The sequence below is a fragment of the Astyanax mexicanus genome, chromosome 7 (genome assembly GCF_023375975.1).
Source record: "Astyanax mexicanus isolate ESR-SI-001 chromosome 7, AstMex3_surface, whole genome shotgun sequence".
Lineage (NCBI taxonomy): Eukaryota > Metazoa > Chordata > Actinopteri > Characiformes > Acestrorhamphidae > Astyanax > Astyanax mexicanus.
Window position 1 is genome coordinate 33,972,638 of NC_064414.1, and position 26,475 is coordinate 33,999,112.

The 26,475-nt window shown below is 36.6% G+C and overlaps 2 protein-coding genes across 2 annotated transcripts; both read left to right on the forward strand.

The window, feature by feature from the left end:
• Nucleotides 1–1,177: 1,177 nt before the first annotated feature.
• On the forward strand, nucleotides 1,178–8,005 carry wnt8b (wingless-type MMTV integration site family, member 8b). Its single transcript, XM_007249499.4, has 6 exons — nucleotides 1,178–2,424; nucleotides 3,046–3,079; nucleotides 3,697–3,835; nucleotides 5,368–5,493; nucleotides 5,612–5,754; nucleotides 6,948–8,005. Exons 1-6 carry the CDS (start codon nucleotides 2,354–2,356, stop codon nucleotides 7,509–7,511), a joined length of 1,077 nt encoding a protein of 358 aa, XP_007249561.2. The 5' UTR covers nucleotides 1,178–2,353; the 3' UTR covers nucleotides 7,512–8,005.
• Nucleotides 8,006–14,639: 6,634 nt separating this feature from the next.
• hif1an (hypoxia inducible factor 1 subunit alpha inhibitor) lies at nucleotides 14,640–26,193 on the forward strand. Its single transcript, XM_007249496.4, has 8 exons — nucleotides 14,640–15,085; nucleotides 18,339–18,589; nucleotides 22,361–22,509; nucleotides 22,622–22,767; nucleotides 22,966–23,072; nucleotides 23,426–23,489; nucleotides 24,074–24,184; nucleotides 24,466–26,193. Exons 1-8 carry the CDS (start codon nucleotides 14,903–14,905, stop codon nucleotides 24,520–24,522), a joined length of 1,068 nt encoding a protein of 355 aa, XP_007249558.1. The 5' UTR covers nucleotides 14,640–14,902; the 3' UTR covers nucleotides 24,523–26,193.
• The last annotated feature ends 282 nt before the right edge of the window (nucleotides 26,194–26,475 follow it).

Consider the following 26,475-nt stretch of genomic DNA (forward strand, 5'->3'; position numbering starts at 1 on the left):
TAAATTTTAAAACATTTGGAAAAAGTATTTATTTGTTAGTGACGCGAGGATTTATTAGCTTATTTTTTCATGGAAAATCCACAAAATGTGCGTATATTATGTTGTGTGTATATGTTTATATGATACAACGATAGATGTTTTAATACTGTCGGTTTTCCCACACCAACTTCATTAAACTCTTTCAGCTCAGCGCGCGGATAATCCGAAAAGGTCCGGTCTCTCCCAGATAACTTTCCTTAATCCGAATTTGCACCGAAGAAAAAAGCGGCAGACAGAAGCAGTGGTGTAGACCAGAGCAGTTTCACAAAAAAAACTTTAAAAGAGCTTTTCTTCTCTCCGGATTAACCGTGCACATATAATCACAGATTCATCACCAATTCGTTTCTTTACATTGATCTGCTTTAGTCTGTGTTTAGTTTGCCCTCTGCCTATTCAGTGGATTTACTCGGAGACATTTTAGATAACACGGATCTCTAGAGGATAATGTTGTTTTAGCGTTTAGGAGTTCTTTACTATCAGAAAAAAATACTGTAGAAACAAAGGCTACATTTATGCTGATCAGAAACTGTACAAATAGTGAAAAGGTGTCATCAAAGTACAACACGATCCTTCAGTGATTCATCAGGTCCAACTATGGTCCAACAGGTCCCTAAAATAAAGCAGTGAAGAAACTACAAGCATGTGTCACTTATATACTCCCTTAACTGAAGGGAATGAAAACATATGATTGAGGTTAGAATGACGGTGACAGTTTTGCACTATTTTTTCCCTTTGAGAGTGTATTCATTAATGACAGAAGTTTATATCCGGTTTACCCTGATAATAAAGAACATTGAATAAATGTTGCTGTTCTGGTTGCATTACATATTTTATTGCTGGCAATGAAAAACCACCGTTAAACATTGCTTAGAAAGCATTAGTTGGTGTTGAAAATCTGATATCAAATCTTTTAAACGTTCATTAAACGTTTTAAAGTATTGGGGCTCTTCTCTACTTACAATGATTTTAGGCAAAAGATTATTAATATTATTACTATTGTTATTATTATTATTATTTAAATATCCCGTTTTACAATACAAGAACACTGCATCAGCATGAATACAATACAAACAATAAATACAGCTCTGGAAAATAAAATGAATGGACCACTTTAGTTTTTGAATTTCTCTGATTTTGCTTTTTTATAAGTATATGTTTGAGCAAAATGAACATTGTTGTTTTATTCCATAAACTACGGACAACATTTATCCAAATTCCAAATAAACTGTTGTCATTTAGAGCATTTATTTGCAGAAAATAAGAAATGGCTGAAATAACAAAAAAGAAGCACAGCTTTTAGACATCAAATAATGCAAAGAAAGCATGTTCATATTCATAAAGTTTTAATAGTTCAGAAATCAATGTTTGGTGGAATAACCCTGGTTTTTAATCACAGTTTTCATGCATCTTGGCATGTTGTCCTCCACCAGTCTTACACAATGTTTTGGATAACTTCAAAAAATTCAAGCATTTCATCTTGGTTTGATGACTTGATGATGATCATCCATCTTCCTCTTGATTATATTCCAGAGGTTTTCAATTTTGTATTTTTAAGTGGTCTCTTAAAGGTAAAGTTTAATACAAACAGTTGAAAGCATAAGGTTGATTTACTGTTAAATAAAAATCGAGGTGCACAAATGAATCAGTTCTGACGTCGGAGATCAGCGTTGTTTCAGTGCATTTGCGACGGAACTGATGGAAATGAACGTTGATTCAACATACTTTTGTTATCTGGGTAACGTTTTTCCTGAATGTGGGAAATTGAGGTGCTTTGCAAAAAACTGTGCTGATAAAGGGTCGGATTGGATTATGGATGATTTCATCTTAAACTGCGCTAATTTCCTCAACAAGAAAGAATACAAATAACATCTGCTGTTTGATCCGTGATAACCGCGCTAATCCCCGGGCAGTGCTCATCTCTGGCCCACTGTAGACCACCACTCTCAGACCGCTCCTCAAACGGAGTTTGAAGGCCCAAATCGAGGAGATCAGTGATCCCATTCGGTTTCATATTCATTCCCTCCAACTGTTAACACAGTGAGCCCTTCCCGGCTAGCTGGGCCAGAGGAACCCAGGGTGCCCTTTTGATCATTTCAATCTCTCCTTGGTACAATAGTTCTGATTGGCTGAAGCAGTAAGAAGGGGAAAATCTTTAATGAAGCAGATAATCTCTTGTTGGGATGAGAGCAGCTCCATTTCAGAGCCCCCTTTGGCTCACAAATGAGAGCCCAGCCTCTGAGTTCTGCATGTAACTCCACAGCTCGCTTGCAGCTTTCTTTCAAGCTCAAGAACTGTCCATCAGCCCTCTCTCAGGATGTTCATACATTTGGACGTTTATTACTACATGTTCATCTTGATGGTCCACATGAAATCGTGCTGCAGTTGGTAAGTTTTATATATATTTTATCTTCTTTTTCTTTTTTTCCCGAGGCAATATTTTTTTTAAGAAATAAGAGTTAAAAATAAAACTGCTGTTAGCCGTTTGTAATATTACATTAATTGTTTTTTTCTCGTGAAGGCTGTTTAATAAATTTGATAAATAAATCAGCATTTACAAGAGTAACAATGGGCCTTTAAATATTTAGAAAAAGAAAGAAAAACAGTAGGTTATGTTTCCTTTTATTTCGTGAATTTTTCGGATTTTGTAACTGTTAATAATTACTGAGATGAATCGATTCATTTTTTCAAATCCAAATATTTTGTATATTGTTTACTAGTATTTTATTTATTTATTATTAAATATATATATATATATAGATTTTTATTTTTTACAAAAAGAAGGATTTACATAAATTCGTTTGAAATCGTTTATATGTAAGGCTTTCGTTTTTTTGGACCTCACAATTTTAGCATACCTTGTCGTGAACTATGATACTTATCACGCTGTTGTATATAATATGAACGTCTGAATAAATGTTTTGAGTATGCAGACAGGACTATGAGGTTTGCTGATGGGTGAGAACTAACACCCTTTGCTCTTAGTTAATAGGCTGCTCTATCTTCCAGGTCAGTGAATAATTTCCTGATGACTGGCCCAAAGGTAAGCCAACATTCTTTTGATCTTCCCCCAGATCTTTATCTAAAAGGAAAAAGAGAACCTTCAAAATGCCCCAACATTACTGATTAAAGTGGATTAATATTTTAAGATGAAAGACCACACTGCAAACAGTCCCAGTGATAAAGATTTTTTTTCTCTGAGAACATTTTCATGGTGGTAGTGATTTCTTTAAGCATACATCCTCTTCTCCTGACACTGTGGTGGAATTCACATTTGTGGGATACACTGGAGACAGATTTCACACACTTGAACTCCTTCACATTGTGATGTGGTGAAGGGTCCAGTTGTACTGAGTGGCTGGGGAAGGGGGTTTGGTGGGTGGTCATCATTAGCACACCAGTCGCCTATGAGAGCATTTGTAGTGCGATCTTTCTTAGACCACTTGAAGCATATTAGCATGTATCAGTCACAACAGTCTCAGCCTCAACAAGCTACCTAGTTAAAACCAAACCAAAGATGGATGTCTTCATTGGTGGGATCAGTGTGCCTTATGAAAGAAGCTGCAAAAAATTAAATTATGCCAATATTATACCAAATGTATTGTAAGCTATATTACACATTAAAATCTGAAAAATAAAAATAAGCTTATGCTTTTGCAGGCCTATTTGATATATTCAAGCAGTGTGGCTGCGGGAGCTCAGAGTGGAATTGAAGAATGCAAATATCAATTTGCCTGGGACCGCTGGAACTGTCCGGAACGGGCCCTGCAGCTCTCCACCCACAGTGGGCTCAGGAGTGGTAAGTGTTTCTGTCCAATAATCAATACTTAAATTAGTAGGCCGACTGCCTTCTGTTATATCTAGAGGTCTTTATAGGTTTTTATAGGTCTTTTAGTTATTTTTCCCAGAAAGGTAAATTAGCAGCTTGCTTTCCACACAGGACATTTCTTATCTTTTAATGTGACTGTGAAAATTGCGTTCTCGTATGGATCAAGCCTGTGGTCTACTAGAAGGTAAATAGAATCGGTACCTAGAGGATATTGTGTGGCAGTAAGAGTCAGTGAAATGGATGTCCTCTCAGTCTGAAGGGTGTGGGTCAAAGGTTTGCCTTAGGCTCCATTCAATGGGCATTCCTCAAGTGCCAAAAAGGAACCTGACCCTGTCTAGTGCCGACCCCTGTCTAATTGAGAGGCTGCTGAGCTTATGCCAGCTGTGCGCTTCACTGTTTCATCCAACAAACAAATGGACGCGCATTCTGTATAAATAAACATATATGTACATACACAAACAAAGAAATAATATTAATAAAAATAGTGTAAAATGACGCAATTAAATGTGTGTATGATCAGAAAGTTCATGATCCTGAATAAAGCAGATAGTCCTTGGTGAAAAAAAATGAATTAATTGACAGTATAGTTAGACAGTTTAACACTGGTACATTTACTGTGTATTTCACCATTGTCATATAAAATGTAACACATGCAATATATACAGTATATGAATACACTTTTAAAAGGAATTTGATACAGTTCTGTTCTGTTGAATTCACTGAATCTAGAGCCCAATTAAAATGAAGCTTGGCAAAAGAGCTGTACAGTTAACAGGCATTATAAGAAGACAGTTTAAATTAGGAAAATACACATAAAACCTGATAAAAAAAGATACAAAGAGCATGTGATACAAATGACATACCCCATTTGTTTATTAGGGCCAGACACAATTACATACCAAGGAAAATACATATGTTTTAGGGTAAGATTTATATTCCTCCATAGATGAGGCAGTTGGGGCAACAAAAGAAAATGGACTGGTGCCCTTATGTCCCTCATGGGACAGTTAACGAGAATTTATTAGTGGTGCAATATGTCCTACATGAGGTACGTAGACAAATCATATTACTGATATACTGAGGGGCCAGATAATACAATTCCTTAAAAACTGAGTACCATTTTTAATTTATCACATAACTGACAGGGAGCCAATGTAGAGATGCCTGAATCAATTTTTCTTGTAGCCAGAAGTAGCACGAAAACAGCAACATACAATAGATTTCTGTTAGCAGGGCTTTTCATAGTTTTATGTCTTTAATTATGAAAGTTTGTATGTATTGTAAGATGGATTGTGTTTTTTTTAAGCCTGATTAAACAACTTAATGGGTTGGATTCCCAAACTGGGATTAAGCCTAGTCAAAGTGGGCACTATATTTTCTTTTCAATTGATGCTGCATAGTCCAAGACTAGGTTTAATCCCCTGCCCCTATAGGTTTAACTACTTACTGAGAAGCTTGAGAACAAAAAATGTAATTTTTTTCTACATTATGTCTACTTGTAGCAAACCGGGAGACAGCTTTTGTCCATGCCATCAGCTCTGCTGGGGTGATGTACACCCTCACTAGGAACTGCAGTCTTGGAGATTTTGACAACTGTGGTTGTGATGACACAAGGAATGGTCAGCGAGGTAAAGAAAAACACGCAACTTAACATGTGACTTAATGTAACTTTTTTTGGTATATGTCTTTCTTGTGTAGCTTATTTAAATGGTGTACAAATGTTGTAAAACTTTTGGTGCATTTCAGGTGGTCAAGGCTGGCTGTGGGGAGGCTGCAGTGACAATGTGGGTTTTGGGGAGGCCATCTCCAAGCAGTTTGTGGATGCTCTAGAAACTGGGCAAGATGCACGGGCTGCCATGAACCTGCACAACAATGAAGCAGGGCGCAAGGTATTACTACCATTCTGAACGTCAGAGAAGGGTTCTCCAGTCCCTCTTACCGCCTTTAGACCATGAGAGAGTGCTAGAAATAATTTGGTAGAGGAAAGGAGGGGTATTATGAGATGGGGCTCAAAACATAGGCAGCTCCCTTGGCCACCAACAGAATGTAAAGTGCCTTTTGAATCATTTTTCAGTGCTCCCAATGATCGCGTACCACCCAAGAGTTTCATTCATGGCCTTATAAGCAAGGTGCCACTCGTTCCCTCAACAGTGTGTGTGCGCTGTACCAGATGGGCCTATTTATGTCCTGTGAATGTCCTTTATGACAAGATCTCAACTCAAGATTCTTGGGATCAGTGGTGCGAACTTAATTAGAAAACCTAGGGGGGCCACACGTTGCAAAGGTTCTGTATTCTGTTGCTCCTCAAATAAGTGTTTAGTTTTATTCTTGCAATAAGGATCTTACATTTATGTTGGTCTTTGTTGCACTTGAGAGAGCCACAGGGATCACATCCATGCAGCTGAAGTGCTCTTTGTTTTTCCTGCCAGTGGCCCGTCTGCAGGTTTTGTCAGCTCACTATGGCACCTGGAGCATCATTGTAACTGAAAAAAAATGCGAAAGAATTCTTTTTCATTTCCTCCTGAAAGGATTAACCATTGGGTATCCCCATGGCAGAAAACATATTGACAATGGCCATGCTAAATAAATACTCCCCTTTTTCTGTGCCGAACAATTCGGCTCGCTGTGAAACCTTGATTCTGCCTCCTATCGAGAGCCAGTGCCTCCCTGAGAAAAGGATCGCTCTTTTCAAATCACAGATGTTTGTTTCGGTTGAAGTCAAGAATTATTGTGTGGACACAAAAGTTGAAAAAAGAGGAAAAAAACACACTTCTGGTTCAGGCTTGAACCTTGAACCAGCTCTTCTTTAAACCACTGAATTCCTCTTTTTGTCAAGTGGATGTTTTGAACATATAGTCCGACCAATAAAGACTTCATTGTATAGTTGAATTGAACTGATGAATTCAAATCCAATCAAGTTGTCTTTAAACAGAGAAAGAGGCGGATGCTAAAATTAGTGAATGTGGTATAGGACAAAGAGAATGTGGAATTGTTCATACGGAATTGAATTGAGATGCACTCTTTCATGAGGCACGTAAGTAATTTCTTTAATCCAAGGCTTTTTTTTTTTTACTAAATCCAGGCAGTGAAAGGAACCATGCAGAGAACATGTAAGTGCCATGGGGTATCCGGCAGCTGCACTACTCAGACCTGCTGGCTGCAGTTGCCAGAGTTTCGGGAAGTGGGCAACTACCTGAAGGAGAAGTACCATCGTGCCATCAAGGTGGACCTTCTGCGAGGCGCAGGCAACAGCGCAGCCAGCCGTGGAGCCATCGCTGAAACCTTCAGTTCCATCTCTCGTAAAGAACTGGTGCATCTGGAAGACTCTCCTGACTACTGTGTGGAAAACCGCACTCTGGGCCTGCCAGGCACTGAAGGTCGAGAATGCCTGAAGAAGGGCAAGAACCTGAGCAAGTGGGAGAAGCGCAGCTGTAAGCGGCTCTGCAGTGACTGTGGACTGGCCGTGGAGGAACGCAGAGCAGAGACAGTGTCTAGCTGCAACTGCAAGTTCCACTGGTGTTGTGCTGTAAAATGTGACCAGTGCCGTAAGACTGTGACCAAGTACTACTGCGTCAAGAAGACCAAGCGGGTTAAGAACGACAGTGCGAGTCGAAGGAAAAGCCTTCGCTTAAAGAAAAAGCACTAAAGGAATACTGAAGGCTTCAACATAATAAAATGTAATAAAATGTAAGTGTTGTTTAAATATTGTTTGGCTGTTGAAATGCAAAAAAAGGAAATATATCTTTGTGATGGTCACGGATTTTAAACCAGATTTCTGTATTCACAACTGTTCCTCAACCTGATATGTTTCTGAAGGACTTTAGACATCTGTCATTACGCATATTTAGGATAGCACTGAAAAGCTTTTTAACCATAAAATAGAGAACATTAGATTCGCTTTGAAATAGTGTCTCCCAGACTTTCACCAACAGACGAGCCTCTGTCTTGTATCCATTATCTGTATTATGCTAAAGCTGCTAAAGCAACTAAGCGTTATTATATTTTGATACTGGGATAATAATCACACTGTATGTCAAATTTGTAAATTTTCTGTAAATAAGATGAAGCACTTTGTATATTGTTTATTTATTGCACATATACAGTATTATGTAGTGGTGTTTGTTAGCTCTCTTTTGTATTTTTCCACCATACTTTTATAATTAAAGCAGTGTAATCTGTGTCCTCTCATAACTCATTTTATGATATTTTCATATTGTTCTAGAGCCATATATGAACGTCTGAACATGTTGCTTATTTAAATATCAACAATACACTAACTAACAGTCTTCAGTATAGATTATATTGAAGGTTGCAGCATATATTCCCGTATTCTTTCTGTATTTAGTGTCAGATAACCCTGGGGCAGGGAAACAATAAGAAAAAAAAAGTTTTAATTATAGTCTTCCTTCCTTCACGCCTCTCCTCAATTTCTTCTTTTCAAATGCTTTTTTTAAAGTCTTAGTAATCCTCAAAGAGCTCCCAACGCCTTGGCACTTGGATGTTTCTTTACTGTTTAATACTAGTTTAATTAACTTTGTCGAGACAGAGGGAAAACATGAACCAAGTCGCCCCTCAAATTATCCTGCCTCTAATTTTGTATGCTAATCTCCTTTTCACGCCATCATCTCAGGGGAAAAAAAATGTTGGGAAACTTCATGTTGCCTGTATTGGGCTTCCTGTGGATGTTTTATTCCAAGCCCACCTATTTGGCTTCTTTCACTCCTCTAGGGCCTTCCTTTGCTCGATTTAACAATGAATGGCGAGCTAATCAGCTCCCTCGGAAATGCACCGCTGCTGAAGAAGCTAATCCCCCTCTCCTCCTCCTTCAATGGGCTGTCGCCTTCAAAGGGACTTTGGGAAAAGGCTTTGCATGGATTCACACTGTTTGATGAATAGAAGTTAGTTCAAGTATTGTACCTAAACAAGTAGGGTTTATAAACAAATACTTGCCAGCTACCAACCCACCTGCAAAAGTGCCAACTCTACAGTAGCGCACACTGACAAAACTGAAGCCCTCCAAAAGTGATGTTCCCTTAAAAAAGCTGATTAAACCTCTATTGAATGGGATAAGTTCATTCCTGCAAGTGTAGTTTTCTTTACTAAGAGACGTGTCAATGAAGCACCTCATTGACATCTTATTTATGAAGAAAGGAGGAAAAAATCCCATTGAAACTAATCAGATAGGGCTTTAATTTGGAACTACTGCTATCAAAGTTCCAACCACCCATCTAGAATAAGAAGAACCTGCAGAATATGTTACAACTTTTAAAACACATGACTTACTAAGGCAAAAAAAAGTATTAAGATCATTACTCTTTTTTAACATTTAACAACCATCTTTTTATTAAAGATACTTTCATGAAAACCCTAATTTTAAAAATAATGACATGGTCAAACACTTGACTATATTTCAGATGCTATGCTATGCTTTCTATGTCCCTTGCTTCTATTTAGAGCATTTTAAAACACAGGGTGAAGTAGGGGAAATTGGAACAGTTTTTAAACTTTCTTTTTTTTTTTAAATAGCAATTTTCCATTATTTATTTTTGGAATACTAATGATATTATATTTGTTTTGTGCTTTCATAGCTAAGGCTCAGCAGTTATTTTTCCCCATCATGCAAGAAATGTCCCATTTGACTTTTTTGACCCATCTCACCCTAGATTTCTCTAGTTTTTCTCCAAATGTTTTAGCTAAACCCTTATATTGTGTATATCCAAACGGGAGAAGAGATGTGACAGAGAGGTTGGCCTTGCCACTGTGATTTGCAGTGGGGCATAAGGCTGAGGTGACTGAGAGAGGTGACACTCTAGAGGAGGAGCTGAAGATTAGGAGCTGTCTACACAAGTATGTCTAAATCTACTTGCAGTTTGGAAGGTCAACATGCATTTCTGGTCTTAATTAACCGTAAGCAATCTCATTTCGGTGGGAAATCCACTGCATTTAAGTGCAGGATTTTGTTACTATAAAAGTAAATTATATATAAATGTAGTTTATTTAATTGATTTGCTCAAGAAAAACAATCACTAAGTAAAGCTATCCAAGTGGAGTGATGATACAATCCAGAGAGAATGTGAAAATTACATTTAATGGTTCTGAGAAACCTTGACTAATAGGATTTGTGGCTTAGGAGCTCTGGACGCAACACCAAGAGGGGGCTAAGGTCAGTATGAATGTGAGAGTAGTGGTGGGTGGGAAAATATAGGCAGTAGACACTTCCTTACAATCATTGTTTTAAGCTACATGATTTGGATGTGGGATTAGGTTTTACTGATTAATGACTATTTGATAGACTGGCACAGTTTTAAAAAATGCAGATCCAAATGGGTAACTTACAAAAAATTGCTATGCAAATTAACGTATGACATTTTATTTGTTATAATTGGTTCATTCATCTTCAAATGTTCACATAACATAGCTGCAGGCCTTAAATGATGTAAAAAAAATAGGCACTTGGTTTTATGATAATGAACATTTGTCTAAGAACATGCTTTATTAAAATTTGCACAGATAGCGTGCATCATAATTTTAAATAATCGTTTTTTACAAAACATCTTACTTATTATCAAATCACAAATTATTTGAAAGTCACATTTCAGAATATACATTCAATTTCAGTTTAATCTTGTGTTTCTAAAAGTTATGCTTTGTATTATTTTCCATAGTTATATTGTAAAAAACCTTTACAAAATTCATAAGAACATTCTGCATATCTATATCTATGTGATAGACAGATGTTACAAGCACCAGTGTTCTTTAATGTCTGTCTCAGCAGTGCTACAGTTCCATCTGCTGGTGAACTGAATTAAGTTGCTGTAAATATGACTACAACAGTGAAACTTTCAGATGTGCATCAGTTACATGGTGACTTGCAAATGTAATGTAAAATGTAATTCTAATCCAAATATAATTTTTTGTATGTCATTAATTAAGTCATTTTTTGCTTTTTTTTGTTGCAAATGTAAAATGCAATATCCAGTATGGAGCTAAAATGTTCTAATTCAGCTGATCTTGTCTTAAAAGCTGAAGTATTGGAAGCAGCTGAGTGTTTTCTGTGCATAAGAATGAATGTCTATATAGAGAACACAGACAAAAAAGGATTTAGAAGGGCACACTAAACCACACTACTCCTCCTTGAACAGTCATGTTAAGCAATACATTTGCAAAAATATATATTTATTGGTACAATTGTGCTCATGCATCCTTATTGCTTCTTTATCCCCCCTACTTGTCTAAGTCAGGTTGACACCAACTTGTTGTTAATTCTAAGAATAAATTTACTTTAGTTTACTGTGCTAAATCAATCATAACCAAATATGTCTAGCTCTTTAATAATAACATCATATACAATACATGGTCATAGTTACCTATCCATTTTATATACAATGATATAGCTATTCAAAGTACAGTGTTAGAAACTCTCAAGATATGCCAATCTGAAAGGTAAAAGTAACATTTAGTTGTCATGTTTTTGCAATTTCAACAAAAAATATTTAATAAATAATAAATGTCTGAAGAGCAACTTTACACCAATAAACTTTTTTTATGAGCTTGACAGTAATAACCCTTTAAGATATCAGTTGTATCCCGACAGAGGGAATATACTGGAATTAGCCACTCTATTCAACAAGGACAGCCTGTACTTTTTTTTATTTAATCATAAAAGGTGTTCTGTTAAATTGCTTATTTGGGATAAAAGGTTTTTGTACGAGAGTGGCAATATCCTATGTGATTCACCTATTTGTCACTTTTTGGGACAGCACACATTTTACACATCTGCATTACAGCCAATTACACGTTTTTACAGAATGGAAATTTAGTTATTCTCAAATTTATGTTTCCAACATAGTTTTTAGTATATACATTTTGTTAATGTTACAGTACATACAGCTCTTGAAAAAAATAAAATAATAATATAATCAAGAGGATGATAGATGATCACAAGCCATTAAACCAAGCTAAACTACCTGAATCTGATTTAGAAACTAAAGTGGTCTCGGATTTTTTTCCAGAACTGTATATACCAAATGAATATAAAATGCATACATTTTCTGTAAATATGTTTTTGCTTAATATATTTTCTCATGGTAATTTAAGTGCCATCACCGATGCTTTCAAACAAGACTGCTTGTAATGACACATAGCATTGTAAATACCTCTCAGTTTTGTTATTAACCCTTTCCTACAGTTCTTGTCTGTTTGGTGTGTGTTTGCACTCTGTTCTGTTCACACACTGCCAAAGTGATTAGTCATGCTGCAGACATTGCTCACTGGTTTACTGTTCCTATAGATACCAGTCTGCTTGCACTGGTTTACAACACGCATGGATGGGCAGTGACTGATTAGGTAGTAAGTGTGCTATCTTTAATTCTCTTAGGGAACACAGAAGTCTGCCACTGCCAGTAAAAATCAGTGAAGGCCAGAGCAGGAGCTACAGACAGAAAGTTTATGAGTGCTCATATTTATCTGGAGGTAATATTTAGGATGAGAGGTTGTTAAGATTGTGGTGTGACACTGTGAGATTAGATTTAATTGCGAGAGTCTCAAGGCCAAAGTGTGAGAGCTGGCGGCCCTGCTCTGCTGAACACTTAATCCGAGGTACAGGCCGGCCAAACGTTAGGCCATCCAGGCCTAAGGGCTGGAGAAGTTTAGCAGGATAGGCATGATCATGTTCTGTGACCTTTTCAGAGTAGTGCTGCATTACTGGCTGTAAGCAACTCAAAGACCAGTGCATCAAATGTAATATATGACCCAGGGGAGATGGTCAGTACATCATTTTGTGACCCCAGATAAGAGTTTTTCATGCCCTTGCTTTCTGTGGGCACAGCACAACCTGCAAGCCCTCGGTGAAGAACCATTAATAGAACCGATAGCATGCCCATGTGGGGTCTGTATAGGTTTTGCCTGCGGGTTGCATGTTGGCCCCACATATGGATGCCAGTAATGAACCACATCAGGGTCAGTGATGTGACCAGGAGGGGTTAAACATGGGCTCTATCTGGGATGTACATCGCCTATGGGGCCTAAATAAACCCATGCAAGATTAATATGCAAAGTGATCATAAGGCCCATTGTGGATCATACTCTACATGTTCAGGCTACATTTTTTCTGGAAAGTGTAAGGCTAAAAATTGGACAATTCTTGGAATCTTTGGAATTCTCTTTGTAATGTGGCCAAATTTAGCCTACAAAGCTATACCTGCTATATTACATGGTCTATTGTATATAAAATGACTAAATGAGATTTATTTAAGGTGCTGGTGACAGGATCCAGTGGTTGCAATTTAGAGAGCTACAAGTGAGAGTTTTACAATGAAAAAATTTGAAGTTTCTTTTTTGTAGAATATTGGCCATAACCATATTTTAAAACTACTCTCACAACACTGTAAAAGGTTTACATTTTCTAAACAAGACTCTTACAATGCTACAATAATATACCTCCCGTGTTTGCTGGGCATTTGGGTCTAATCACCATGGCTGGGAACAATCGTGACTCCAGAACAGGACATTTCACATCAATAAACTCTGAATGAAACTGTTAACATCCTAACAAATTGTCAACCATGTCCAGCAGTTCAGAAACTCACTGTACTTTTATTCAGGTTTGTTGGTTTTCCACAGCTGCAAAAGTTGAAAGGCTGCAAATCAGTCATAACAACCAAGCTAACACACAATTTGCAAAAACACAATGTGGTATTTAATCTGTGAATATGTTAGTGTCATTATTACTGAAAACTAACAATGTTGCTAAACTGTTGTGGAAAGGTAGTATAAAACAACTCTGTGAGGTTTCATTTTGACCTTCTAACAACATACAACCTATGTCACAAACAACTAAAATTTGTGGTTGTTGGAACATTGTAGCCACATAGCTGTGATTACTGGGAACTTATTATTTGAAAATAATTACCGGTATATAGCATCTTATATTAATGACTTAGTTTCCTAAAATAATGAGATGGTATCTCAAAATAACAACACTATCTCAAATTACCTCTTAAAATAATTACTTACTATCTCAGAATAATGTAATAGTAGTCTCAGAATTAGTATTCTAAAATAATGAAAACGTATTTTTATAATGACTTATCTCAAAAATAATGATAGTACCTCAAATTAATGAGATGGTCTCTCAAAATAACAAAATAGTATCCTAAAATAACAACCCAAAAACACCCAATGTTGTATTCAAGGTGTGGTGGTAAACTGTTGTGGAAAGGTAGAGTAAAGTTGCACAATAATGTACCTCTAAAGTGTTTCATTTTTATTTTTACCAACAACATACCATCTGGAAAACGACTAAATGTGTGGGTGTTGGAACGTTGTCCATGTACTTGTGTTTACTGGGAACTCAAAGTCACAAAGTAACTCAAAGTAACAACTTACCTTAAAATAATGACTTATTATCTCAAAATATCGAGACAATATATCAAAACAATTATATATTATGATATGGTACCTTAAAATAACGACTTATTATCTCAAAAATAATGAGATAGTATCTTAAAATAATGAGACAGTATTTTAAAATAATAAATTACCTCTTGACTGTTTCATCATCTGGAAAACGACTAAATTAGTGGGTGTTGGAAAGTTGTCCATGTACTTGTGTTTACTGGGAACTCAAAATAACGACTTATTATCTCAAAATAATGACTAAGCAATTCATTAAAAAAAAAAATAAAAAATAAATGCTTGTTGTTTTATTTTTTCAGTTTGGGGGAGAATGGGCTCACCGCCACAGTCGGTGTGGTTTTTGAAAGGAAACACGGCAGCATTTCTGGCTTCACGCCGTTTGTTCCAGAAACCGATCCACACAGCGCCGCCCGCCGCTACTCCTAAACAAACCAGCCCCACTCACTCAGCCCCGCCGCGATGCTCACTCACCTGTTAGCCAGTTAGCCTGAGCTAAACTGTCAACAGAGCTCAGCTCTGAACCGTTTCGCTTTAGCCCGCGCAGCTAGTTTAACTCACACCAGGAGAACTCAGCGTTCAGTCTGCGGGGACAATCAGCAGCCGAACAAAGAAACGGAGGAAATGGCAACAGCGACAGTGGTAGAAGCCGACCCCACGACCGCCGATGATGGTGCTAGCGCTTATTCAGGTGTTCACACTTCAGCCTGGACTGACTCTCAGCTTCGGCAGTACCCTTTCCAAACGCGACAGATCCCGCGGCTATCGCACACGGACCCTCGGGCAGAGCTGCTAATCGATAACGAGGTAACGCTGTCTTGGAGTTGCTTAGCTTGCTAGCTAGCAGTTAGCCGGCTGAATCATGTAGGTTAGGTTAACTTACGTTAAATTCACCAGCCAGCAGATAACAGTAGCATTGGAGGTTTCTGAAGCTAGCTAGGTTAGGTGAAGTGTTGTATGCTAAGTTAGCCAAACTAGAAAAATGTTGAATAAGTTTATCTATAATATAGTAATGTTCTAGCGAGCTAGCTTAAATAACTACTGACTTGTGCTTACTTGTGTTTACATACGCCCTCCCAGTCTTACACTACATTATGGGATTCAGCTAGCTAGCTTTTACCATAGGTGAAGAATCCAGGTCCAGAAAATAGAAATCCGCACCTGGATTTTGTTCCGACTGCGTGGCCCGTGCTGCTGCAACTGGAGCTCTGTTCAGGCAGTCGGAACAAAATCCAGGCGCGGATTTATACTTTGTGGACCTAGATTCTCCACAGTTGGCTTGTATGTTAGAAGTTGAATTCAGAAGAATAAATAGCTGGTTAACTGTGCAAAAGGTATAAAAATGCGTAACAGTGCACTAGCTAGCTACGTTATATGATGAGATCAGCCAATATAAAATGTACGTATTTATTCATAGAAAAAGTGCAAAATGCGAATGATTTTCGTTTCGTTTCAATTGATTAAAATACATCTTTGTAAACCTTAGCTAGTAAAACAACAGATAAAATGGACTTTACACAATTGTTGAAAGGATAAAGACGGTAACTACATAGCAAGTTAGCTACGTTAACTAGTTTGCGTTTTGTTACTATAAAGATTTAGGCACACGTGGGGATTTTAATAGCAGGTGATATTTCTCAGCATAGCCCAGTGACATGTTACAAATAAACTAACTGTTAGTTTGAGCTAAATCTATGCCCTGGTGAAAGGAAAAGTTGGACGGGTTAGCATGTTATCTTGGTAGCTAGTAGACCGTTGGCTCAGGTTGTGCAGTAAATATGAATATTGTACTAAAACAGCTAAATAATGTAGCTGTTACACTTTCTTCTGCTGCTTGCTACTGCCTGGCTAGCTACCTAGCGGTTCTGTGTAGCTGCACTCGGGCTGCTACAATAACACACGCTGTCGGTGTAATCAGGGCTCCACGCCTCCGCTGCTGCAAGTGTGGCACATGGAGTGTTTTAATAATCGTACGACATTGGGATTTAAGTGAGAAATTCGTGCATGTACCTAGTTCTTTGTGTCACGTAGATTGCAGACTATATAACTATAACGTTACTTTTATGATAGATAGATAGATAGATAGATAGATAGATAGATAGATAGATAGACAGATAGACTAATGGTTTAAAAAACCTTTGGTAGAAAACCGTGCAGTCAGCCAATAAACACTCTAGTTAACAGAACAAAAGTGCAAAGACGCAAATATCATTGGCTATAAAATAAATATGATCTGGTTCATGGTTTAAACAATAATGTAAAAAAAGTCATCAGTACATAATTAATTACAAAAAAAAAACAGGATTAAAAAAAAACAAAGCACTCAAAATGCTTCTTTCTAATTAACGCTACGTTTTCTTGGCTTTTCTCTTTAATCTGCCGCCCGGCGCTTCCGTCTCCTCGCTTTATCGCGCGCTACGGGCAGGAGCGGTCGGAGCTCAGGCAGGCTGCACGCCTACGTGCTGGACTGTGTACGTTCCTTCGGTCACGTAGCACTTCTCACTTTCTCACTGGCAGCGGCTGCAGCAGCACAGTGTCTTGTTTTGCCAAATAGCGCCCTTATTCATACACTTTTATCACATATATCACATAGAAGTGATAATCTTATAACAAAGGTATTGTATTCTAAGAAGTGTGTTATGATTAAATGTTTTTTTCTGAAAGTTAATTAACTTTTAGGATAATAATTTTGTAGGAAATCTTACTTTACGAGGCCTAACTATGCACATACTTACATAGACCCTGGTTTCACCATGTCATATGTCTGATTGCAACATTGAAGGAATGCATGCATGTAGGCGTGCATGCTAAAAGACAAGCAAATATACTGAAATAAGTCTGTATTTGTTAATATGGTTTACAGCACACACATTGGCTCCTGAAAGACAATGGTATGGGGGTGGGGTGGCAGTGGGGGTTGGGTGGAAGAGATCCTAATCCTTACATGTTCCTGTCTTTAAAACATTTTCACATTTTCTTCACAAGCCTGACTCAGGTGACAAAAGCCAATGAACATGATATGGTGTGTAAGTTATATCTATTTGTGGATGAGTTATGAGTTAAATTAGAGACTCTTAAGGTAAAATATTACTCCAATAAAAGTGGTCATCTCTTTCAACCCCCACTTTGGTAAAAGTAGAAAAGTACTTGACTTTAAATGTCTTTTAATAGAATGTCATTAATTAGTCAGACACTAATGTTTTTTTAAAATGAGCATAAACACAAAACACTGAGGGCAAACAATTTTTTTTATTAGGTGGAACTAAGTTGCTGTAAATAACTTTTTGTGAACAACAAAAGTTTCAGTTTAACATTTATTTGCAACATGTTTTACTTTCCTTTTCCTTTACTATACAACATCTGTCCATGATTTATATAGGTGCACTTATGTTAAACTGCATGCTTGCACTGGGTAGCTATGTCCAACAGGCCAAAACAGCTTCAAAACAAAATGCGCACTGTACCCAGATTGGGACGCCATGTTACACCATGTTTTTTTTGCCATGTTACAATTTTGCAAACCAAAGGGAATGACAGGTTCCACATAATGTAATAAAGTAAAACGTGAGATATTTAAAATGTTGTGAAGTTAAAGTAAAAAAAACACTCAAAATGGAAATAAATAAGATGCACAAAAATCTACAGTAACTTACAGTCCCACTTATTTTGTTACAGTCAACCACTGTTAGTGCTGCTGATAGACCTGGTAAAATTAGTGGCACTAATTTTAATTTATTTATGTTTACAATTATGCCATTTGATTAAAGCTCTTATCCAGAGTGACCTTAAATTTGAATCATTTTTAGAGATAGGTGTTAGCCTATGAGTTTTGCATGTTGCTCTACCATAAGGCCCCCTGCTCTACCATAAGGCAGATGGTTGTGTTACGCATTACATTACTCTAACTTTTCTTTACTATTGACTGTTTATATTTTTGGTAAAATGTATTTTAAGGCGACAAATATTAACATGAATGAATTAAGTATATATACCAACCTAAATATGTTTATTGCTTGATGTATTATTGCATTACAGCTAACTTTTGCTCTCTTCTTGACAGGAACCTGTTGTATTAACAGACACCAACTTGGTGTATCCAGCACTCAAGTGGGACATAAATTACTTGCAAGAGAACATCGGCAATGGGGACTTCTCTGTGTACATTGCTGAAAACCATAAATTCTTATATTACGATGAGAAGAAAATGTCAAACTTTGAGAACTTTGTGCCAAAATCACGCCGGATAGAGATGAAGTTTTCCGAATTTGTAGAAAAGATGCATCAAACACAGGAGCTGGATGGAAAAGAGAGGTGAGTGGGGATGTGTAATTACTGATTCTGTATGTTTGTTAATTTGTTTGGAATAATCTATATATATTTTTTATAAATAATTGCGATAAGCAATATTGTCATTTTAAGAGAATTTAACTTCACTGATATAATGTAATATAATGTAATAGCATAATAAGGCAAATGCACATTGCAGTTAACTTTTAATTATTAAGAATATTTAAATATTGCAATTGGAAATGTTATTGTGGGATAAATCAATATTGTAATTATTGTGCCAGGCCTTTTTATATGTACACAATTAATGTGGGTTTTTCTTTCACCAGCATAGTTCAGAATTGAGTGCATGGTTTATATAGCTTGTATGCGGTTTATTATTTTGGGTTTGGAATTATAAATCTAGAATGAAATGCTGTAAACAGCAGTTTTGCAAAGTTGCAAAACTGTTGAGGCCCTAGAAATCCAGTAGAGAAAATAAAACTGCTGCAGGGCATGAGAAAGCAGTTACCCAGCCGGAAGACAGACAGACCACTGACATCTTCATTTAGGGTTTGACTACCATACCCATGCCGTAATATTTGCAAGCTGTATTGTTACAGAAAAGGAATAGCCATAGGAACAGTGAAAAAAAATATTGTTTGCCTTATTTCTGTTCAAGCCATATTGTTCTCACTTCTTTATGAATAATGGTTTACTGTGTTCTAGTCTGGGCTCAAATATTTTGTTTGTTGTCCCTAGATGTACATTTTCCCCAAACTGTAACATATAGTCTCATTTTCCGCATGGTAGTTCTGAAAAAATGGTAGGTTGTGATTCATGCCATTGGAATGCTTGCCATTTTATATACTGCCCCATGAGCTTCATGAATGCTACATGTATAGCTAAATGTCAGCCCAGTATAGTAATGTTAGTAATGGAAAGATTGGGTAATATATGGATGCATTCAATAATATGGAGGATGTTTCTGAAGGTACCGATTTCCAAAAGCATGCTCCAAACCCTATCCTACAGATGAGCAGTCAGCTTCTCAAGTCATTTTCCACACATGATTTAACTCCTTAGTAAGTAGACAGCTGGCTTCTTAGGACAAATGTGGAATGTAAAGTAAGGTGACATTGGTCATTTTTGTTTATTTAGCCTTAAACTTATTGAAATGCTTTTGTCAATTTAAAAGTCTTTGTTTGCATGGCATATCTGTTTTTTAGTCAGAATATCTTTTTTCAGTTTCTGGCACAATTACTAAAGCAGGACTGCCCAATCATTATTCTGGATATATACCATCTTGAAACAGTATTCAGGTGCACCTAAATTGCTTTTATTACCTGAAAAATGCAGGTTATATTAGGGTTGGAGGTGCTAAACTCTCCTTGGTGGTGGATCATCAAGACCAGGAGCGGTCACCTCTGTACCGCGCTGTGTAAGGGAGTGGTTCAGTTTGTTTTATATCATGTGACCTACCCTTAACGATATTTAAAACCTTTCTTCAGAACGTGACATTTCAGCTTAGAATGTTTCCTTGTGCCACAACAGCAGAGTCAGTACTAATATACACAGGCAATGGGGTTAAGAAAACTATGGATACCTAGATTTAGTAATAATTTGGTAAAGGTTTCTTGAACACACCCTAAATATACTCAGCTGGACATGATGGGTGCCCTGTATTTGCTAGGTTTATTTTACATTAGATATATGATCTAATGAAGTAAGCTGGCTAGTAAACTAGAAAGCCTATGATCATTCATTTACCTGAAGGAGAATACATGTCTGAATCATCTCAGACTTGGCTCAAACTACATTTACTACACTCAGTTCATTACAGGATGTCTGCAGAGCCTTACAAAGTTTTAAAAGGTTTTTATAACTGTTTACCTAAGAAAAAATATGTGAATTAGTCTCAAATCTATTTCCCAAAGGTCATAAAATGCCACAGATTTTTGTTTTATATTTGCACATTACATTTTCACAATTCCAAAAGTTTGCTGACTGATTTTATGGCAGAGTGAATTATTATTCACGGCTGAGAGATTTACTATATTCAGGTCCATTTATGTGCTCATGGATAGAAAAGATGGTGAAAAAATGCTGCAGGCATGGGGAATGTTTAAAATATTGGTTTGTCAGAAAGTACCGATATTACAAGCCTATTTTAAAGTCTTAACATTGTTATTGTGAAAGTATTGTGAAAGTTTCCACCTGCTTACTTAATGTATTTTGTGTATCAAGATTATATATGAATAAGGCCAAGCCACACAAAAATGCAAGGTGGAACACACCAAAGACATTTAAAACTGATAATTTGAGCCATCTGAGTCATGTTACAGCATTGTAAGTGCATCCTTCTCTCCAAGACAATTCAGCAACTAAAACACCAGTAATTGCATAACATGACAGTTGTATGACATGGTGCATTATCAAGATATTCAAACATGAGTTCATATTATCCATGAATAGATGCACATGGTCACCAACAATACTCAAATAGTCTGTGGCATTCAAGTGATGATTGGTTGGTATTAAAAGGCCCAAAATGTATCAAGAAGAAACTCCCTTAACAATACCATAAACCATTACAATACTGCCACCAACCTGGACTGTTGGCAGCTTAGGTCAATTGATTTATGCTGTTGGTGTCAAATTCTGACATTACTGTCTGTGTGGCTTAGCATAAACCGTGTTTCATTACAAGAGGCTATGTTTTCTTTATTCAACTGTCTAGTTTTGGTAAGCATGTTCCTATTACAACCTCAGCTATCTGTTGGCTGACAATAGTAACAACTCAATTTGTTTTTCTACTATTGTAACCCGTCTGTCACAATGTACAACATTGTATGCACTCTGAGACCAAATTTACATCTGGTCACTTCATGTGACTAGATTGTGTCCTCATTAGATTTTAACCACATGTGGGTACACTGTGTAGACAAATTTGTATCCAGTTAATCATACTGAAATCAAATTGCTATGTGGGACAGATCATGCATATTTGCTCGTTGTACTGCAGTTATTACTGTTGTTTTTTTTTTCTTTGCCAAATGCACCTTGGAGAGATGGCTGCGTTTACACCAGTGGCGTGCAGTTAATATAGTGGGTACCACTTCTGCAATAACACCCCCCCCCCTCTTAGTGGCCTTACTGCACACCACTGGTTTGCACTGCTATTTTACATTTTACTTAAGATGCATGAAGTGACCATGTGTAAACAGGCTCTACGATGCTTTTCTGCTCATCACAGCTAGAGAGAGTGGGTTTGTTGGGTTACTGTAGCCTTTCTGTCACCAGTATGACCAATCTCTGCTGACCTCTTTCATCAACAAAGCATTTCTGTTTGTCGCTTTCAGGATTTTTTTTTGTTAGTTCTGAGTAAACTCTGTAACAAGTGTGGTGCCGGAACTCCCAGGAGATTGGTTAAAGAAATACTGTGTAAATATCGTGTAAATTTATTTTTTTCAAAGAAGTGCTCGGTGAGTGTATTTCAAACTGTGAGTAATCACAAACACTGCCATTTATGCCATTTCATGTCATGTATCCCTAGGTTTGTACAGGGCCGATTGGTGGATTTGTGCTTTCATTACTTGTTTGCTATATGTAGCTGCATAGCTCCAGTGCAAAACTGAAGAAACAAACTTTGTAATTCAAGGATGTCTTGATTAATTGATTGATTACACTTGGGGGAAAATAGATTTTTCATTTTACTATATCTTTCATTTTACTGAATTACAACTACATTTGTTTTCAGTTTTAGGGTAAGCCTTTAATTTATTGATCTACTAATTGTATAATTTTTTTTCCCAGAGTATACTTGCAGCAAACCCTAAACGACACAGTTGGGCGGAAAATTGTTGTGGATTTCTTGGGATTCAACTGGAACTGGATCAACAAACAGCAAACCAAAAGAAACTGGGGACAGCTAACATCTAATCTGCTGCTCATAGGCATGGAAGGTACAACACTGTGGAGTATTGATCTATATTTCACATTTTGTTTTTCATTAACATTCTAATGTGTATCTGTTATATGTTTATGTATTTCCCCTTATCCTCTTGCCATGATCAGGAAATGTGACACCAGCACACTATGATGAGCAGCAGAATTTTTTTGCACAAATAAAAGGTCACAAGAGGTGTATTCTTTTTCCTCCGGACCAGTTTGAGTGTCTCTACCCCTACCCTGTTCATCATCCATGTGACAGACAGAGCCAGGTATTAAATCTTTCAAACAATAACATTTAGTTTTATATATTAAGTAGTTTGCTTAGTGGTAAAGTAAAAATGTATGATAATCCCGTGTTTGGGATGTATTGTTTAATACGTACAAAGATTGCATTAATAATTTGAATCTATTAGAGAATAAATATACATGAATAATATTGTTGCTAATGACATTTATTTTCATTGTAGGTTGATTTTGAAAACCCTGATTATGAAAGGTTTCCAAAATTTAAAGATGTTGTTGGGTATGAGGCTGTTGTTGGACCAGGTGATGTGTTACACATCCCAATGTACTGGTAAGAGATGCTTATAACTTGTACTGTATGTATAATAGAATCATTGCAAATACTTGGAACATACATTTTTTTTATGAAAGCTGTTGTTGTTTTCTCTCTGTAGTATTTAGCATTTTAAATAGTTTTGTATTACGTTTATTTAAAAAACATAATTAAAAATACAGTATAGTAACATGAACAGACATATAGACAGGTCTTTTTACACACTCACTGTTTTCATTTTCACCCAGCGAAGAGCCAGAACAAGTGCTCACTATCTAATGACTTATTGATGAACTCTACCTGTGCAGAGAGTGGGTGACATTGAATTTATGGTGTTGGTAATGTAGGCTATGTTTGTTTTATTACTGTAGGTGGCATCACATTGAGTCCCTATTAGATGGAGGGGTTACAATCACTGTCAACTTCTGGTACAAGGTATGACTGTACTTAACATCTGGGTGTTTGATGCTTTACTTTCCCACAGTAGAATGTTAAACTTAACATTTTAAATTTAAGGATGTATATGTTTACAACTTATCCAGTTGAACACATTTGCAAATGTATTTCGAATATAGAAGCTGAAGAGGTGTCAGCAAATGCAGGAGCATTCCTAAAAATAGAAAGGCACACCAGATGGACATCTTCCAAATGAACCCGTACTGATTACTGAAGTGCCTCACATGCTCCTAGCTTTTTGACTTATACTGCTGTTGTTGTTGTTGTGTGTTTTGGCTTGGACAGCCCAAAAAGCACATATTACCTGAACCTGTGGTTTTATTTTACACACAAACTTCTGAAACGATTTAACGTGAGGGATGAATCATTTGTTTAATCATCTACTGACAATGATCAGAACTAGGCATCTTAGCGCAAGTAAGCAGAGAACACCATGCACATGCTGTATTGAAAAATATTATTGCCCCAAAACACACAACAACATTGCGAGTACAATACAGAGTATTGAGATCTCTGGCATTACAAATTAACCATTAAGTTTGATTGTTGTCTTTTTTTTTTAGGGAGCTCCTACTCCAAAGAGGATAGAGTACCCACTGAAAGCCCATCAGAAGGTGGCCATTATGAGGAACATTGAAAAGATGTTGGGAGAGGCCCTGGGGGACCCACATGAGGTACTAAAAAGTAGAGCAGTTAATCATAATGCTATTCTATTTTAAACTCGTCTGCAAGATTAGTGCGTTGCAGAAATTCCCTCTGTATTTTGACCCTGACAATAACCTAGTTACGGATATATTTGTAGCAAACCTGGTTTCAGGCAGAATTGAATTGAGCATTTATATTGTACCTAATAATGTATGTTCACAATATGTCTGAATATTGCTGCTGATGCTTCAACAATCAAGTCAGAATAGCACTTTAGCCATTTAACATGCAGTATGTCTTTGTTCCACAGGTCGGCCCATTACTGAACATGATGATCAAGGGGCGTTACGAGCAAGGTCCAAGCTAATCGACTTCGCACTTGGTTTTGTGTGCGTTTGGACGGATGCTGTTTGTGAGAGTGTAGGGATGTGCGAGTGTTTGCTTGTCTACATTTAGACTGTTAAATTGACAATGTCTGGCAGTGTTTTGGCTGCCTGTATTTAAGTCTGCTTTGATTGTCTCAAGTTATTGTCTTGTTAGTCCTATATCTATTCAAGGAAGGTACCACTATACAGAACTTGGTGCATCATTTGAGTCATAAGCATATAGTTGGTGCATATTGATGAGTGACATGCTGCAGCAAGGAGGGGGAAGAACCATTCAAAGCACAGATACATCTACCGTACCACCTCTTTTCATTGTTGATTGCATGGTGCCAAAACAATATATTGAATTCCTACAGTTTGTAGACCTTGTTCATAAGCAAAGGTTATCCACAAAACATGACGGTTATTTAGCAGGTTTCAAGTAAGCTTAACTAGAATCACTCACACTTACAATTTTAAAGTATAAAAGTAATTTGTGCAACCAAAAAAAAAAACAACAAAAAACCCTCTTTTGAATGATTTAAAATCTAAGTTGTATCTAGTTGTATTATCCCTGTTATGGCCTAAAATGTTTTGTCACTAGGTTTGAGGTTAACAGGAGCAGTCAACAGGAAGTATTGTTTTAAAATGCTGAAGGAACACGTGGCCCTGTCATAGATGGATAACTAAATGAAGTCTGATGATTGCTAAGTATTTCTACATTGTTTTTTTTTTTTTTTTCTGTTCATTCAGGCATATGTTTTATTCACCTCTTGTTCGACTTGTATATTTGTTTGAATGTAACATATTTTGTTTTACATGTGGTACATTTTCAGGACTGTAATTGCAAGTGAGGGCAAGTATGTAATTTAATGTACTGTATTTACAAGGCATTTTCAGTAAATTGCTGTCTAAAATCAATAAAAGCAATGTTATGGATATAACTCAAGTATTATCATTATTAAAACCCGTCAGGCTTTTGATAATGGTAATGATCTGAAAACAAGTATTATTACTGTTTTCTGTTATAGTATTTATAAATAATTCTATAATCCAAAATCAAGCAAAAAGAATGCGGAGTCTCTGATGTGCTTAATGCCACAGATTTGATTAACCTTGATCTTATTTATCTATTAGTTTATCTGTATAATGTAGGTAACATCATTCATGATTTCAGTTTAAGATGTCAGTATTTGTTATCTTGGCCATGGTACTCTGTTTAAAGAAAAAATAAAATACAATGCATTAAGCATTTTTGTATAGTCCATAAATGATCACAATGAATCAGCCCACGTTTATACTTTTGATTATATAACGTGGGCTATTATGCATTGAACATGGTAGAATGTAGTGTTGGTTAGTGTATGTTACTTCCTGCATATGTGCCAAATTCATTTTCCTAACATGGAGTCGAATATGCTTGAACATCTGATTAATGGATTTAGTTAAAAAACAAATCGTTTTTAGAAATCTTTTTAAAAGCCTAAAGACAACATTGTCTTTTATAATGGAGGTTGAAGGAGAGAAAGTTGTTACAGCACTTAACCTAACTAAGAATTTGAGCACTTAAATGATTTAAAAAATATCCCAATAGTAATCGTAGCGATGTAGAAAACACTTGCAACTCCTTCTGATTTAGCTCTGAAGGGTGAAAATAAAAGACTGCAATTACAACTGAATGCCTGATTTTTATCTATGAAAACAGTTTGAAGTATTTCAACCTACTACTTAACCTAACAAGCTGAGATGGGGACTATAGAATATGGAAGTAAAGACTTTATTTCTTTTTTTTATTGGGTGAAAACTGTTAATACATACATAAATAAATAAATTACTGCAAACCAAGTACAAGTTCAGGGCCTGTATTCCTAAAGCTTTTTGGATTAGGATTGGTGATGTAGAATTTGTTCTTGTCAATAGGGATGTCATGAATAAATGGAAGAATATTTTCTGTA

Excerpts from the sequence above, each read along its gene's own strand:
- wnt8b (XM_007249499.4), top strand. The coding sequence starts at position 2,354 with ATGTTCATACATTTGGACGTTTATTACTACATGTTCATCTTGATGGTC. Across the intron at positions 3,080-3,696 it reads TCCTGATGACTGGCCCAAAG|GCCTATTTGATATATTCAAG; the intron begins GTAAGCCAACAT and ends ATGCTTTTGCAG. Across the intron at positions 5,755-6,947 it reads ACAATGAAGCAGGGCGCAAG|GCAGTGAAAGGAACCATGCA; the intron begins GTATTACTACCA and ends TACTAAATCCAG.
- hif1an (XM_007249496.4), top strand. The coding sequence starts at position 14,903 with ATGGCAACAGCGACAGTGGTAGAAGCCGACCCCACGACCGCCGATGAT. Across the intron at positions 15,086-18,338 it reads AGCTGCTAATCGATAACGAG|GAACCTGTTGTATTAACAGA; the intron begins GTAACGCTGTCT and ends TCTTCTTGACAG. Across the intron at positions 24,185-24,465 it reads CCCTGGGGGACCCACATGAG|GTCGGCCCATTACTGAACAT; the intron begins GTACTAAAAAGT and ends TTTGTTCCACAG.